Source organism: Sander lucioperca, chromosome 15, assembly GCF_008315115.2.
Source record: "Sander lucioperca isolate FBNREF2018 chromosome 15, SLUC_FBN_1.2, whole genome shotgun sequence".
NCBI classification, from domain to species: domain Eukaryota; kingdom Metazoa; phylum Chordata; class Actinopteri; order Perciformes; family Percidae; genus Sander; species Sander lucioperca.
This window is the reverse complement of record NC_050187.1, coordinates 30,708,386-30,725,876: the sequence shown is the minus strand read 5'-3', so window position 1 is coordinate 30,725,876 and position 17,491 is coordinate 30,708,386. Positions and strand designations below refer to the sequence as shown.

At 39.9% G+C, this 17,491-nt stretch overlaps 2 protein-coding genes across 2 annotated transcripts in view; one reads left to right on the top strand and one right to left on the bottom strand.

The window, feature by feature from the left end:
- Positions 1-17,491, top strand: part of LOC116061726 (follistatin-related protein 1-like) — a 39,126-nt gene that overhangs the window by 18,767 nt on the left and 2,868 nt on the right. The window lies entirely within an intron of this gene.
- Positions 2,992-6,234, bottom strand: LOC116061725 (tubulin alpha-1B chain-like). The gene is made up of 4 exons (XM_031316057.2): positions 6,091-6,234; positions 4,587-4,809; positions 4,347-4,495; positions 2,992-4,240 (listed from the first exon to the last, which is right to left on the bottom strand). The coding sequence occupies exons 1-4, from the start codon at positions 6,091-6,093 to the stop codon at positions 3,260-3,262; spliced, it is 1,356 nt and encodes a 451-aa protein (XP_031171917.1). The 5' UTR covers positions 6,094-6,234; the 3' UTR covers positions 2,992-3,259.

The window sequence follows — 17,491 nt, the reverse complement described above, 5'->3', positions numbered from 1 at the left end:
GTGATTGATCTACATGCATAACTTCAATCAACTGTTTCTCAATAAATGCATGTATAAAATGCAGGCGATATATTTGTGTTTCAATTTACAATATGATCAGCTGTTCACTTTGACTTTAGCCTGTACGTTTGGTTTAGAACATGATGTTATCTGTTCTGACATGCAGTGTTAAAGCATTTGTAAATTTGGCAATAAAAATCCATTATTTTGGTCTTGGTGGAGCTTGTGTGTAAAAGAAGTTCAAGCATTTTAAATTTGTGTTAACTGTATGCATTTTGTGTCAAAGCGACAAGAAATGTTTTAATTGTATAGCCTACACAGACGGATGTTGTGCTAACTGTGTTAAGAGTTTAGGAAAGTTGTTAAAAGTATTGAAAAAAGTGTCATAGCGATCGTAAAAAACTGTAACACACATTTTAAATGCTTGAACTTCTTTTACACACAAGCTACACCAAGACCAAAACAATGGATCTTTACTGCCAAATTTACAAATGCTTTCACACTGTATGTCAGAACAGATAACATCATGTTCTAAACCTAACTTATAGGCTAAAGTCAAAGTTTGCAGCTGATCATATTGTAAATTGAAACACAAATATATCGCCTGCATTTTATACATGCATTTATTGAGAAACAGCTGATTGAAGTTATGCAAATAGATCAATCACAGCTGATTCCCTTCTAGGAAACACACTCAGGTGTTGAGGTTCTTTCAATCGCATGATCATATGGTAGTACAGTAAAAGAGGACATATTAGAACAATATACTGTAGATGAACACAGAAAATAAGAAAAATGCCTTCACGAGGGAGAGGAAGAGGAGTACCAGGACAGTTCTGTCTCTGTCTCCTTTTTTTCATAAATCGTACATTCTATAAAGCTACTCTGAGATGGGTCAGTCATTTTTTGTATAGAATCTCTGCAGCAAAAGAAACAAAACGGTGGCTGGGTTGGCTCAGTGGGTAGAGCAGGCGCACATATACTTGGAGGTTTATGCCTCGACGCAAATCCGACTTGTGACGTTTTCCTGCATGTCTTCCCCCTCTCTCTCTCTCCCCTTTCTCAACTAGCTGTCCTGTCAAATAAAAGCTGAAAAGCCCAAAAAATAATCTTTAAAAATACATATACTATATATACATATACTATTGTCTATTGTATAAGGGCAGACCTGACACATTTAAAATAATGCAGTTTCTGTAATTCCATGTGATGTTAGTGTTTTTTATGACATTGTGCAGTGATTGACTAAATGTTCCTGTTGGGAGAGAACATGTGTTAGTGTTTTGGAAGAATTTTTTGACTTAGACACATGATTGCATTGTTTTGGTAAACACAGTGTATTGTGTTAGTGAATTATTGTATTTTGAAAATCAGTGTTGGAGTTTAGTTTACAATGTGTGATTTTGAGCATGAAATTAACTGTTTTGCCAATCGTGTGTTGTAGGTGTGTTGGTGCGTTAAGAGTTTTGGAAAGTTGTTAAAAGTATTGAAAAAATTGTCATAGCGATCGTGAAAAACTGTAAGCTCCTAAATAGCCGCAAGTAAAAGGCAGAACAAGCCTGCATGACGAACGATAGAGAGCTGATGCTGCAAAGTTCCCTCTGATGATGAGATAAAGAAGTCATGTTGGATAAAAAAAAGAAAAAGAGAAGCTGCTGATGAGGATTGTCATGGCGATCTGACAGCTACATCCTGCGTGGAGGTATCGGCCTACGCAGGGACGTCTACAGAGAGGTTGTTGCTCTAATCTGGCAAAAAGGCAACAGAGTAGAATCTGAATGAAGTCATGGCATCATATTTATGTTTATATATATACATATATATATATATATATATATATATATATATATACATATATATATATATACAGTATATTAGTATAAGGAACAATTACAACATGACTACAGGTAGTAAAAGTATTTTTCTCAAATGCTCTGTGAACTGGAGCCTCATACATAAAATAATAACTCATTCACAATGCTATTCACAGCACAGATACTAAGATTGGCATGAGGTACTTTCCATAAAATCATCTCTCAATGCAAATCAAACCGGCTATTAGGCTAACCGACATAAAACCATACCAATCTCTAGGTATGGTGAAGGGCATGTGATGATGTGGGGCTATTTTAATTCCAAAGGCCAAGGGAACTTTATCAGGATGCATAGTATCCTGGATCCATGAAATAACTGGCCTTTAAAAATAAAAATCTGCCTGCCTCTATGGGAATTTAATATAGGGGTGTACTTACTTTTGTTGCCAGCGGTTTAGACATTAATGGCTGTGTGTTGAGTTATTTTGAGAGGACAGCACATTTACACTGTTATACAAGATGTACACTTAATACTTTACATTGTAGCAAAGTGTAATTTCTTCAGTGTTGTCCCATTAAAAGATATGAAATATTAACTAAAATGTGAGGGGTGTACTCACTTTTGTGAGATACTGTAAGCAGAGCCAAAGAATCAGAATCAGAAGTTTTATTGCCAAGTACGTTTTTCACGCATACACAAGGAATTTGTCTTGGTGTTGTTGGTGCCTGTCTCAAAGTAAAAAAACGTTGACATGCCCCCCCCCCCCAAGTCAGTTGTATAATCTGCATGATTTCACATCGTATTTAGTCTAAATACTATTTCATACATTGGACGATCATTTTCACCCAGTTATTGTTATTCTAAGGCAACTCTTACCTAAAGCACATATCACCTTCATTTAGTAAATGTGTGATCTGCTAGTGGTATACTGCAACAACATGAAATTTAGGGCAAGTTTGGCATTTCAGTATAGGTGGGTAGTTTAAACTGTTTAACACCACTGCCCCCAAGTGACTGAAGTGAGTTTAGCAGCAAGATCATTTCTATAGTTAAGTTTGAGATCCTTTTAAGTGACAAACCAAAAGTATATACAACCCATCTTACATTGATAAGTGGCTTTAGAGTGCTGTATGAGCACCTCCCTGTGGAAAGTATATTAAAGACAGCAAACAATAGTGCAGTCAATAAACAAACTTTATTTTTAGACATTAAAATATCACAAAAGGGAATGCATGCCTGTTTAATACTATACTACATCCTCCTCCAGAACTGCCATATCCTCACTGGCCTCCTCCATACCCTCACACACATACCAGTACACAAAAGGCAAATACAACTACAGCAATACATTTAGAATTCAGAAAAGGTTAAATCAACAAAACAAGCAATATATTGTACTCCTGTACTTGTTAAGGAATGACACCTAAGTCAGATTTATTTATTATTAGTACTCCTCTCCTTCCTCCTCCCCCTCTCCCTCAATAGAGTCGACTCCAACCTCCTCATAATCCTTCTCCAGGGCTGCCATGTCTTCTCTGGCCTCAGAGAACTCTCCCTCCTCCATCCCTTCACCCACATACCAGTGAACAAAGGCACGCTTAGCGTACATCAGATCAAACTTGTGGTCAAGTCGAGCCCAGGCCTCTGCAATAGCAGTGGTGTTGCTCAGCATGCACACGGCTCTCTGGACCTTGGCCAGGTCTCCACCAGGAACTACAGTGGGCGGCTGGTAGTTGATGCCCACCTTGAAACCAGTGGGGCACCAGTCCACAAACTGGATGGAGCGCTTGGTCTTGATGGTGGCAATGGCGGCATTCACATCTTTGGGCACCACGTCACCACGATACAAAAGGCAGCAGGCCATGTATTTGCCGTGGCGAGGGTCACATTTCACCAGCTGATTGGCTGGTTCAAAGCAGGCGTTGGTGATTTCTGCCACTGAGAGCTGCTCATGGTAAGCCTTCTCAGCAGAGATGACAGGGGCATAGGTGGCCAGAGGGAAGTGGATACGGGGATACGGCACCAAGTTGGTCTGGAATTCTGTCAGATCAACATTGAGGGCACCGTCAAAACGAAGGGAGGCAGTGACGGAGGACACAATCTGACTGATCAACCTGTTCAGGTTGGTGTAAGAAGGACGCTCGATATCGAGGTTCCTACGGCAGATATCGTATATGGCCTCGTTGTCCACCATGAAGGCACAGTCAGAGTGCTCCAGGGTGGTGTGGGTGGTCAGGATGGCATTGTAGGGCTCCACCACAGCCGTGGATACCTGGGGAGCTGGGTAGACGGCGAACTCCAGCTTGGACTTCTTTCCGTAGTCCACAGACAGACGCTCCATCAGCAGGGAGGTGAAACCAGAGCCGGTGCCACCTCCGAAGCTGTGGAAAACCAGGAAGCCCTGAAGGCCAGTGCACTGGTCAGCCTGAGGACAGAGAGGGAGAGACAGCGGTCACATATGAGATACAATTGTGTCAATTAATACATTTGAAAATGAGGGACGAAAACCCTCCTGATATCAAGTTACCCACCAGTTTGCGGATCCTGTCCAGCACCAGGTCGATGATCTCTTTGCCGATGGTGTAATGTCCACGGGCGTAGTTGTTGGCAGCATCCTCCTTGCCGGTAATCAGCTGCTCAGGGTGGAACAGCTGGCGGTAGGTCCCAGTACGCACCTCATCTAAGGAGACCGATTCAATCAGAAATCACTTGAGGGTTTGACTTCATGAAATAAGGTAACTATGACATCTAAAGTTTAAATCAGAGTTTACCGATGACAGTGGGCTCCAGGTCCACAAAAATAGCCCTGGGGACGTGCTTTCCAGCTCCAGTCTCACTGAAGAAGGTGTTGAAGGAATCATCTCCTCCTCCGCAAGTCTTGTCACTGGGCATCTGTCCGTCCGGCTGGATCCCATGTTCCAGGCAGTAAAGCTCCCAGCAGGCATTGCCAATCTGGACCCCAGCCTGACCAACGTGGACAGAGATACACTCACGCTGTGGAAAGAAAAGAACATGGTTATTTACCAGTATGCATTATTTTAGGCATGTGACATTTGAAGAAAACAAAATGGTGCACTCATGGTGGGGGGAAAAAAAACATTAATACATTGCAATAAATCTATGTTTTATCTTTTAACCATGTTTAATTCAATGATTAAGATAATCATCTCAAAAGCTAACGTTAAGGTCCATAAGGAAGGAGGAAATAAAAATTGACTATTTCTAAAGACCCCAAAACCACATCAAGTCACCTGACACATGCTGCACTTGGTCTTAAAATGAACTCGCTTGTTCAGACATAATTATATAACTATTAATTATATGCATGACACGTTAATATTAATTACATAAAATATCTGTGGGAGTCTACCAAAACCAGACCGAGCTGTGGTGAAATTTTCCATACACATGCAGCTTTTATCACCAGTAACGTTAGCTACCTACTACAAAAGATTAAAATGTCAAATTAATACATTTTATTATTAGAAAAACCTAAAGTTGCAGGCAGGCCCTTTCAAAGGGGCGGTAAAGCAGAGCAATGTGCCAAGGCTAACGTTAATGTAGCTACTTAAAAGTTACAACGAAAAAAAAAAACGTTATAACGTTAACGTGCGTTATTATGGAATCCACGTAACATCTAGGAAAGGCCCGCCCGAAGCAGCTCGATTGATTAGGTTAGGCATTGACCTCGAGTGGTTAAGGTTAAGATAGCTGAGCCGATTGGTCAGGGGATACGACCTGAACAAATCGGGGTACGTTACCTTGCGTAAGCATGGACGCCTGGCCAATAGTGTGTGAATGTTATTGGAAGGGCGGGCCTTTCCTAGAAGTTGCGTGGGTTCCATAATAACGCCGTTAGCGTACTTAACGTTAAGCTAACGTTAACGTTTAGCTAGCTAGCTAGCTAGTCCAACTGGGTCAATGTGCACACGGCACAGACAGGAAAAAACAAAAAATAATTTATAAACGCTGTCTTTTCCATTAGAAAGATAACACCAACAAGTTTATCTACATTTAATATTAAAAATTACAATTACAGGTAAAACGTAGCATTGCCATTAAACACAAACCGTCGCTAACGTTAACCGCTCTTCCCATCAGACTTTTCATTCCAGAGCTAGCTAGTTAGCTAGCTAACGGTTAGGCTGAAAGTTCGGCAATTAGCCAGCTTTTTATCGTTAATGCCCATAAATAGTTAGCTTAAATTGATATTTAACATGTGGACTGTGAGCCTGGTTAAATCAAAAAGAAAACTTCCCATTTTTCCATACTCACCATTTTAACTAACACTACTCAACAGCGGTTCAATTAAAACTAGAAATAAAATGAAGAGGTTGATTAAACGGGCAATTCTCACAATTGCGCTTAAATAATAGTGCTGTTGCTAGGCGTGGCCTCGCTGTTACGATGGCGAAAGAGAAGCTGAATCTGATTAGTCGAGAGTCACAGCAGCTCTTTTCCTATTGGTTAAACAAAAACATTCGTCTTTATGACATAGACAGTCTATGCTTTATGATCAAAATTTCATAAACAAGCCGTGCTGGCCTGAAAACTAATTTATAAACATACTTTTCACCAACCAATTACTACACTTAGAATAACAATACTATTCAATGTAAAAATAAATCTCTGTTTTATGGAACATAGGTTGACAATGATTTCGTATAAGGCAGAGATGAAACAAGAGACCATTTACAACATGCTGCTGTTCAGGATTTAACAAAAGCTCACATCGAGTCGTTTGACCAGACTGTCACTGACGGACTCAGCCACGTTGTGCAGGTCAGTTCAGCTTTCTTTGAATAAAGTTTTAACCACATGCCATATTGTTCCCTTAAGATACAATTAAACGTGTCGACGTGTCAGTTTAGCATTTAATGAAGCTGAAAACTTGTTTATCAAACTACAACGGCTTGTCTTTAAAGTTAACGTCAATTGAAATGACACCCTGCTAATGTCAAGTCAAATAATGTTAACAGTTAGCATAACTGAACGTTATATGATTTGTTTTTAGCCGTGTTTGCTAACATTTGCTATGAGTAGTTCTCTAATTATGTGTTTTGTCAGTTCTGTTTGAGAAGCTAATTTAGGACACATAACGTTTTCCTTAGATAATTTGTAACTTGAATCGACTTATGAAAACGAGTGAGCTGTATTTTGGCTTTGCTAGGTTACTAGCATCAATACTCAATGAAAGTTAGCCAGCTAGCTTTCCCCCCTTAAACTTTCACAACTTGTATTGTCCGTTTCAGTGCTCCTGTATACATTTGGTTCTCACACTCAACAACTTTGTTGTTGCTTGGGGTAACCTCCTGTCAGTATTTTTCCCGCAGAGTTTGAAATGTTTTTGTGGTGTGACATATCTTTCTCAGTCCATCCCCCCTTTGGAGTTCACATTCAAAGAGGACAGGATCAGCCTTGCGTTTGTTGAAGCCACCCTCTACAACCCAGTGGTCGCCAAAGGGAGCATCTGCAAGGAAATGAAGGTGTTTCCAGCAGAGTGCAGGGGCAGAAAATGTACATACAAAGGAAAGCTGGTGGTAAGTTTGAGATGTAATTAGTAGTGCTGGGACGCTATGCTTTTGTCCCGATTAGATTCGTTCATGATACAAGGGTGCCGATTCGATTTGAATTGTGATTTTCATTTATTGCTTTTCTAGAAGTATTGCGATTTGGTAGTATTGAGTATTGCGATTTTCTTTTCCTACTGTAACAAAAACACAAGTTGAATAATACACTTCTAGAGACAATATATCATGGGACATTTCTAAAGACTGATATACTGTAATCACTGTACATACAATTTTTGATTCACACTCCTAGTCATTTTTTGTGTGATTAACAATTGCTTTATTTTTTAACAAAATACAAAACATACAACTCACAACATGAACACCCCGTCATCACCACCCACCCAGACAAAAATCAAGAAAATATGACCCAGTAACTACAATATTCAGAACCATTCAACAGAATAATAACAACATAGACAACGAACCATAAACCAAATAAACACATTTATAAATGAAAACACCATAAGCCCATCATACACGTCTCTCCCCAGCACAAAGCTTCTTAGGAGCCCTCCAGAAAGCTCAGGTACTTTCCCCATTTTCTAGTATAGACATCCAACCTGGCAAACCGTTTATATGACATTTTTTCAAACGCTGCCACCCTAGCCCACTCCTAGTAATTGATATAAACTGCATGTGAGGGGCATCATAGCACTCTGGTCAGTTCTTGAACTGCTTGTGTTTTGTATCACTTGCAGGCAGACGTCAGCTGGTCAGTCAACGGAGTTCCCAAAGGCATCATCAAACAGTCCATGGGTCAGGTGCCCATCATGGTGAAGTCCAAGATGTGTAACCTGCACGGCATGTCCCCCAAAGAGCTTGTTGAACACTACGAAGAAGCAGAGGTACAGAGCATTTTAAAAACATTTGCAAGATGAACAGAAATGCATTGCATACAACCATATTTATTAATAAGTTACAAACTCTGTCTTTAAAATGAACAGGAAATGGGAGGTTATTTCATTGTGAATGGAAATGAGAAGGTTATCCGTATGCTGATAATGCCAAGGAGGAACTATCCTATTGCCATGTCAAGACCGAAATGGAAGAGCAGGGGCCAGGGATACACTCAGTTTGGTAAATATAACCTTTTAAGAAAACGTGCAGAAGCACAGTAAAAGTAGTAGTGTAATAATAGTCTAGGCTCAATAATTCCAGCTGCATATATTGCATATCTTTGTGGATGTCATCAGAAATACCCTCTCACAGGTATTTCAATGCGTTGCGTGAAGGAAGAACACACAGCCGTCAGCATGAACCTGCATTATCTGGAAAACGGGACCGTGATGCTGAACTTCATCTACCAGAAAGAGCTCTTCTTCCTCCCACTAGGCTTTGCACTTAAGGTAATAACAAGGGTTGTTGTATTTCAGAAATTACCAAGCCTGCAGCATTCATTATTAAGTGAAAAAAAGAGATGTTAAATATCGACATAACAATACCTTAAAACAGTGTTTCTTAAATGGGGGTATGTGTACCCTTAGGGGTACTTTGGAGTACTGCAGGGGTTACTTGACATTTTTTTCAAAATGCTAATTTAAAAATATGTCATGCATAATTCCTAAAATAATTGTGAATAAATGAATTTATTGATGGATTTTAACCATTTGAAATGCAGCATTTAACCCTCCTGTTGTCCTCGGGTCAAATTTGACCTCTTTTTCTAATTGCCCCAAATGAGCATGGATGGTTTCATACAACGCTCTTAGCAAGTAAAATGAAGGATCGGATCAGTACATTGTTTTATTCAATTTTATAGCATTTGCAAAAAAAAACGGTTTAAATAGTTTCAAAACCGTATCCTGACTAAACTTTGACCAAACTTTCCCTCTGATCTTAACTATTAGTCAAAATAATTCACAATTTCTGCTTTTTAACTCAAAAATTGGGTATAATTTCATATAAATGAGGTTAATTGACCATGAATTCGAAGAGAAAAACTGTAAAACTAGTGGTAATAAGTTGGTGTAAGTGGTGTATATACAATTGGTAGTGGGGGGGTGGGGGGTCAAAAATGATTTTTAAAAAAGTGTTCATTTTTCATTTGTTCATTTTTAGTTTTGACTCGGGAGGGCAACACAAGGGTTAAATGGAGTAAATCTATCACTACCAGCGCTGTAGTGTACCCCATACAGACTTTTGTTTTCTACCAAACGTGTTTTGCGCTGGTCGGGGGGTACTACAATTCAAAAGGGATTTCAATAGTGAAGAAAGTTTGAGAACCACTGTCTTAAAATCTGTTAATCCAGCTAATTTTTTCTGCACACTTGTCCAGGCGCTGGTGGACTTCACAGACTTCCAGATCTACCAGTAGCTGATCAAGGGCCGCGAGGACAACTCCTTCTATAAGAGCTGTGCGTCGGAGATGCTGCGCGTCGTCATGGAGGAGGGCTGCACCACCCGCGCCAAGGTGCTCGACTACCTGGGAGAGCGCTTCAGGGTCAAGATGAGCCTCCCCGAGTGGTACACAAACGAGCAGTGCGCCAACTACCTGCTGGAGTACGTTTTTCTGACAGATGTATTTTTTTATTTTTGTTTAATGATTAACATGACACACAAAAACATACAATTTGCAATATGAACATATCCCCCTCCTCCCCATGCATCATCACCACCCACCCAGACAAAAACAAGAAAAGATGACCGTAACTACAATATTCAAGACCGTTAAAAAAAAAAACACCATAACCCAATCATGCAAGTCTCTTCCCAGCACACAGCTTCTTAGGAGCCCTCCGGACTAGGGATTGACTGATACTGGTTCTTCAAGGCCGATGCGATTCATTAGTAGTTATTGAAACCGAGAACCGATATGCATTTACAATGAAAAAGAAAATCTTTAAGTCAAAATTAAGACTTTGGAATGTTACAAACTCCAACACAAAACCCTTGTGTTGTCTTCCCATCAACCTTGGAAAAAAAACACTCTTTTTTTTTTGCCGTTTTTGACGCCTTTTTTTTCACAGTTTTTTTTCACAATTTTCAGCGCTTATTTCTAAGTCCCATTTTTTCTGATACAAAACAAAAATTTAAAATGGGTCAACGTGACCCGAAGTCAACACAAGGGTTTAAATGCTTTAAGCAATTATTTAATAAATGAGAAACTTTCAACATAATAACAGTAAGAGATAGTCATAGTGTGGTGGGCGGGACATTAAGTCAGACTCAGTGGTGAGTGAAACCAAAGCAGAGGGACAGACACAGAGCTGTAGCGGAGCCAAAGTAGCGCACTTTTTAATTCATTAAAGGAGAATTCTGGTTGATTTCACCCCGTAGCTCTGTTGTTTGTAAATTTGGAGTGCTGTCAGTAGCGAGAAAAACGAAAACAATCAGTGCTGCCTACACCGTGTTATCCTCCTGCTAGATTTTGCAGCCAACAGGCTTAAACAGGGCAAGTTTTGAACTTGTTTTTAGCCTGCAGAGTGGCCGGCTGGAGTTCAGAAGTTCAACAGCTATCGCACGTGCGCATGCATAAGGTAACCATGGCAACGGTGAACGGACACACAGACTCACATGTGTAGGCACTTGTAATGACATTTCAAACATGTTTAGAGGCTAAAAACAAGTTTAAAACTCGCCCTGTTTTAAGCCTGTTGGCTGCTAACTCTAGCAGGAGGTTAACACGGTGTAGGCAGCACCGACTGCTTTCGTTTTTCTCGCTACTGACAGCACTCCAAATTTACAAACAACAGAGCTACGGGGTGAAATCGACCGGAATTCTCCTTTTGACTTTATCGGTTATCAGGCAAATAAAACGCAGATACAGATAATCTGCAAACTGCCAAAAAATGGCCCGATAATCGGCCTATCCCTACTCCAGAAAGCTCAGGTACTCCCCATTTTCTAGTATATAAAAACTCTCGTGTGGACGGAGATCAATTTTGTCTTAAAAGGACAGTGTAGATGTTAGGGTATAGAAATTAGGGCTGCATAATATATTGTTTTTTTTTTTTTTAATCGTCATCCCGATATCGCAATAAACACATCATGAAAGGCTGCAACATATCGTGAAAGACATTGAAAGAAAATATCAGAAGAAAACTGCACTTTAAAATGTAGCTGTCCATTTTTTTAGTGATGCCTTTTTAAATTCAATTCAATGTTCAGTGTGTTCAATAAAAAAATGTTTGAAAAGATTTCCTTAATTTGTTTTAAATTCAACAAGCAATTTGTTATATTTTAGAAGAATACTTAAAGCAGCACTTTAAAATCTGTTTATTTATCGCAAGTAATATCGTTATAGCGATATTCAACACCATTATTGCATATTTCCCTCATATAGTGCAGCCCAAATACAAATGTAGTTAATCTATTAAATAAACACCGTTTCCCACTGTCTGTGCACAGGCCTTGGCATGCTGCAGAACACAGGCCTGTGTGTGGTAGCTGACAAACTCAACTTCATCCGCTACCTGTCCCACTTCCGCTGTGTGCACAGAGGAGCTGCCTTCGCCAAGATGAGGACCACCTCTGTCCGTAAGCTGCTGCCTGAGTCCTGGGGCTTCCTGTGTCCCGTCCACACTCCGGACGGAGAGCCCTGTGGACTCATGAACCACATGACGGCCATCTGTGAGATTGTGGCCCCGAGCTTGCCCACCACATCCCTGCCCGCTCTGCTCTGTTCCCTTGGTGAGTCAACAATTCGGCTACATTAAGCCATAGGGGTATACATATACACATACGATACATCGATCTGGATCGCTATATCGATCCAATATTATCGATACAAAGTGAAAATATCGATGTATATCGTCATCTTTAAGCCTCGCCTTTATTTTTAAATTCCCACTTTGTATTTATTCTTTTTATTAAAAAGAATTCTTTATAATTGAAGTAAACATTAGTTTTAATGAGTGATGAGGCTACTCTAATTTAAACAAAAGGCTTTTGATAAAACAGGCCTACACACACACACACAGACACACACTAAAGCTTAGATCGGGCCCAAAAAATCAAGCCCGACCCTACCCAAGCGCGTGTCCGAGCCCGGCCCGGCCCGACACATTAACTGTAATTATGAGGCCGAGCCCAATTTAAACCCGACAATTTTTAATACGTGGGCCATTATAACTGAAGTTCTCAACAACAATTCCTTTTACCTGTGGGTAACAGATCAAGGCATGTTATCTCCTTGTTGATGTTTTATATTATATATGAAGGAATATGAATTGTCTTTAATGCATTTATAATAGTTGTATCTTGCAGTGTTGTCAGTGTTATAAACTCGTTATTATAACTTTGTCTATATCACTCTATAATCTATCGTCTGTATAATAAACATTATTAATAAACAATAAAACTTGGGAAACAGTTTTTACGGTTTTGATTGTGATTTCAGATTAATTTTATATGCAACATATCTCTCGGTCTATAAAATGTTCCTTATGTTAACTTTCAGTAAGTAAAGTTTATTTCTAGAGCACATTTAAACACAGATTAATCTGACCAAAGTGCTAAATAAAGAATATTTAAATGTAAATATCAAAACACAAAAAGAAGATCCCAACGCCAACAACAAGCAGCAGTTCCCAAACCCAGAATGATACACATGATGATAACAGATTGAGAGATTAGAGAATTAAAATGTGTCTTTATCCAAGATATAAAAACAGAAATGGAGGGAGCACATCTGATATCTGAAGGCAGCAGCTTCCACTGTTCTGGAGCAGCAACTGTAAAGGCTCTGTCCCATATTTGGCAGTTTGCAGATTATCTGTATCTGTGTTTTATTTGACCAATAACCAGTCACCAGACACAGTGATGCCATATAGTACTTCGACGGAGACCAGTGAAGTCACTTTTCCGGTGAGGGCTGAGCGGTACTGCGCAGCCTCCAACTGAGCTCGAAGATGTAAATGTGACGTGAACAACCTGTCTGAAAGTTGTAAGTCTTCTGGTAGCTGTGCCAAGAGAAATCTCAATCATTCCCAATCTTACAGAGACGGAGAGCGTAGGTATATGTAAGGACATATAACATAGGCACAGGCTAATTATTGCTAACTAAAATGCTAGCTAACATTAGTAATTAAACTTAAACAGCTAATGTAAGTCGAAACTGCCTGTGAGCTTCTCCTGTACTATACGGTAATTCCTCTACTATGCGACAGTAAGTCCTGTGGTTATGATATAATCGTTAGCCTATTTTTACAAAAACGTTTGCTACAGAGCCATAACGTGAGATACAAGGTAATGGAGCCTTTTATACATTGTCGTGTTTCTTTAGAAATAAACAATGGACAAATAGAGTCTTTAAACGCTTCAGATGTAAAGTTATTCGCTGTCAAAGTGGCGCCAAAATGAATGGCTGTCAATGGAATGCTAACGGGAGGTGATGGCTTGGTAGCATCAAAATGGCACCATAGGAGCTACGCATTCTGGGGAGAGGCTTACCCCCTTGATGAATACTGGGACCTAACTTTAGTTCTGACACAAATTCACTCAGACAGCAGTTTGTATCAAAGAGTCATTTGACTTTGACAATCCAAAGGTGCAAAAAACACTGGTCCAGCAGAATACAAAGTTGGAAAACATGGAATTCCACTCCAGAGAGATCGAACCGCAAATTCATTTCTATCTCAGTTCACTTGAAGAACAAGTACAGTGTGAACTGAAGGACAGCGAGGCGAGGCTCACCCAATGTGAATCTGAGGGAAGAGTTCACCTGATAATCCGAGACGACTTGCTGGCCAATCTCCTCAATCAGCTCCAACATCAGAGAGAGGGCAGCAGTTGGAGCCATGAGAAAGAGCTGATGCAGAGGGAGATGTGTGACTTGAAAGTTCAGCTTGCTGAACGTGTCCACTCCCCACCCAGGGAAACAGAGTATCTGAAATCCCAGAACATTAGTCTGGGGAGTCTGCTCTGTATTTTCTCTGCACAAGAGGCGTGATCAACGGGCATAGTTGAAATTACTCTGTACGCAATTGGATAGTCCTTCAACCAATCAGATCAACGATCCGGGTGAAGTACTTTGCAGAGCGAGGCAGCGCGAAAGCCGGTCAGTAGTTAAACAAAAACAAAGAAGCCAGTCGGTAGTAAGGCAAACACATCCTTCTTTTGTAGGAATTGTTCCAGGGAAACTTTCTGTTCCGTTTTCAGAGAAAACTTGCCTTTGAAATCTTTTAAAAGGAACCGGGTTTACCAGGCCTACAGCAGATCGGGCTGGGTTTACCCAGTCTAGTGTTGTAATGTAACGCCACCGAAACGGCGACCCTCTGTAAACGTTATGAATTCAAGCATGCCAGTTTGTAACATTTTGTATTATGCTGTTCTTGTCAACTAATCACAGGGCAGAATGCTCTTACAAATCACGAGGGGGCGATTTGACTTTTGACTAACGTAATAGACACGTTGTTGTTGATGCTGATTCACCTTTAACATACATTTAGGGACCGTTTGGTATTTATGGAATGGACCACCGGAGGAAAATAGGGGAGGGTCATGTCTTTTTATATTTTGCTGAGGGGAGGGTCACCCAACTTTTTTATTCATGAAAAGAGCAAAATTTCAAAGTGGCTTGTTTGATGCATATTTATCCATGTAGCTCTCAGTCTCGGCCCCCTAGCAGATGGTTCTGACCACATACGCGGAGTTTGCTGGGGGGGCTCAAATGGGTAATTGCATTGTTTAAAAAATTAGTAGAATAATTACATCTGGCATGACCAGATATTAAATAAATATCTTAAATAACACAAAACAACTAAATGGTGATACATATACATCTGATTTCATATACTGCTTTGGTAAAAAAATATATTAGCCTACCTGGCTGACGATGGGAGCAGCAGGATGCAAAAAAACGAAAATTACTGTTGCAGTAGTCTGGACATCTTGCCGTGCCAACCTTGCAATAAGGGTTTCCTAAATGCCATGTATATAAATGTGATATCAGCGTACTAATTGATTGCGGGTTTTGTGTAGATTTTGACTTTTATACGTTTATTCCACTTTGTTTAAACGGCGAAGTGGAGAGGCCTCGTATGTGACGCTCGTATCGGCCTTGCTGGATACACCGTGTCATTTACCTTTTTGTGGATCTACTGATCTTAACGTTTTATGGTGTGACTGCGCTTGGTTTCTGCGTTTGGAGAGGCATCTCAACAGACTGTAGGTCCAACACTGATTGTTCACTGTTACATTTTAGTTGAATTTAAGCGTCTGTCTATTGCGTTCCAAAACAGCCGTGCCGCGATTGGATTTCATAAGGGCGAATTGTTAAATTGTTACAATATAACTTAAAAACTTTAAAAATAAACATATGTGTTTTGGAATATAATGTTCAGCTTCGGCAGCTTTACCTATGTGCTAAAATATACAATGACGATAGTGACAAGTCCATAGCAACCAATGTTGAATTGTTATTTCCCATTGTCCTTTGCTGAATGGTCTCAATGTTTTATTGTTTTATTTCATATGAATACTAGTTTACTAGAGGAGTAACTTAGTATTTGAAGTAATGCAGTAATGCATGAAGTGTGCATTTAGTTTCCATGCTTATTGTGTTTCCACAACAATGTTAGTGAGTAAATCTACTGAAATGGCCACCACACCATAACAGAGGAGTGGGATGTGTAAGATGAGAATGCAGAGGTTAACTCCTGTATGTCATGGCTGTAAAAACCAAATGGTGTCTGTACTTCTTTGCTAAGTGCAAACTTACACGCGAGGGGAGGGTCATTCCTTTTTTTCAAATCGTTTTGGAGGGTCATAGGAAAATTATTACTGACGAGGGGAGGGTCACGTCTTTTTAGGTTAGAGGCCACAAAACTCCTCCGGTGGCCCCTTAATTAAATAACAAACAGTCCCTTATTACAAATTTAACTTTACATTAAACGTGTGTTTAAACTTCACCTGGGGAAACTGACGTCACCTTCAGAGGCCCGGGGGCAGCTCAGCCGCTCCAGTCTTTGCCAGGATGCAGGGCCACCGCCCCGCAGCAGACTCGCTGTGTGAGAGCCAGACTGTGTGAACGCCGCTCTGCACGTTTGATGCAGGGACCTAGCTAAGTATTTGAGGGGCAGGAGGCTAAGATTACATCTACAATTATTATTTATGATATTAATATAAATTAATTGTTTGTTTCAATGTTTTAAGAAGCTTGTGGACATAGTGGCAGTTTGTTTATACAAGCACATTTTTTTGAACACCAAAGTTAGGGGGGCAAGGCCCTACAGTGGGGGGGTCAGCTGCCCCCCCTTGCCCTCCTGTAGATCCGCCCCTGTCATTTGTCCTTGTAGTTATTTACAGACCCCCTTCATCAAATATAGATTTTTATGAAAAACTTGATAATGTATTGAAAGAATGCAATTTTAAGAAAGAGGTAATCATCATGGGTGACCAAAATCTAAAAACTGGGAGGATAAACAAAATAGGAAAAATCTGAAAAAGGTTATGGATGGGATGGATTTCACACAGCTAATCCAAGGGCCAACAAGAATGACTAATTCCACCAGTACACAGATTGATTTAGTTTAGGCATGCACCGAATCCAGATTTTAGGGGTTTGGCCGAATACCTGGTTAAGATTCTGCCGAAACCGAATACTGAATCCTCCTCCCATCCTCAGTCCATGAACACAGTAAACTCATTAATGAAGTAAACAGTGACTGTCCTTCCTTTGCCGTACCTGAAGTTGCTGCATTTTGGCTGCTGTCTGTAGATTCCTTCATGCACAACTCGTATTCTTTCGGATGTTTCATACCAGATGTTGTAACAGCGGCAATGTTGTGTATTGTTTAGATAGATAGATAGATAGATAGATAGATAGATAGATAGATAGATAGATAGATAGATAGATAGATTTTTATTGATCCCAAAAAATGGGAAATAACGTTGTTGCAGCAGCACAATTTCAGACACACAGCACATGTACAGAGTAAACATTAAATAATAGGAAACAATATACATGAAATAATAATAGAATAATACACTAGCAATATTTAAAAATATATACAATTTGGAAATAAAATGTACAACTGTTTCGATATATAAATAAACTTAATGTGCAAGTTGGGGAGTAAAGATGTACAACTGTTTCACTGGTAATGATTGTGCAAGGTTGTGCAAGGTGCATTCAGTGCAGTTGTGATGTACATGAGTCTTAT

Excerpts from the sequence above, each read along its gene's own strand:
- LOC116061725 (XM_031316057.2), bottom strand. Across the intron at positions 4,496-4,586 it reads CCTGGAGCCCACTGTCATCG|ATGAGGTGCGTACTGGGACC; the intron begins GTAAACTCTGAT and ends CGGTCTCCTTAG. Across the intron at positions 4,241-4,346 it reads TGGACAGGATCCGCAAACTG|GCTGACCAGTGCACTGGCCT; the intron begins GTGGGTAACTTG and ends CTCTGTCCTCAG.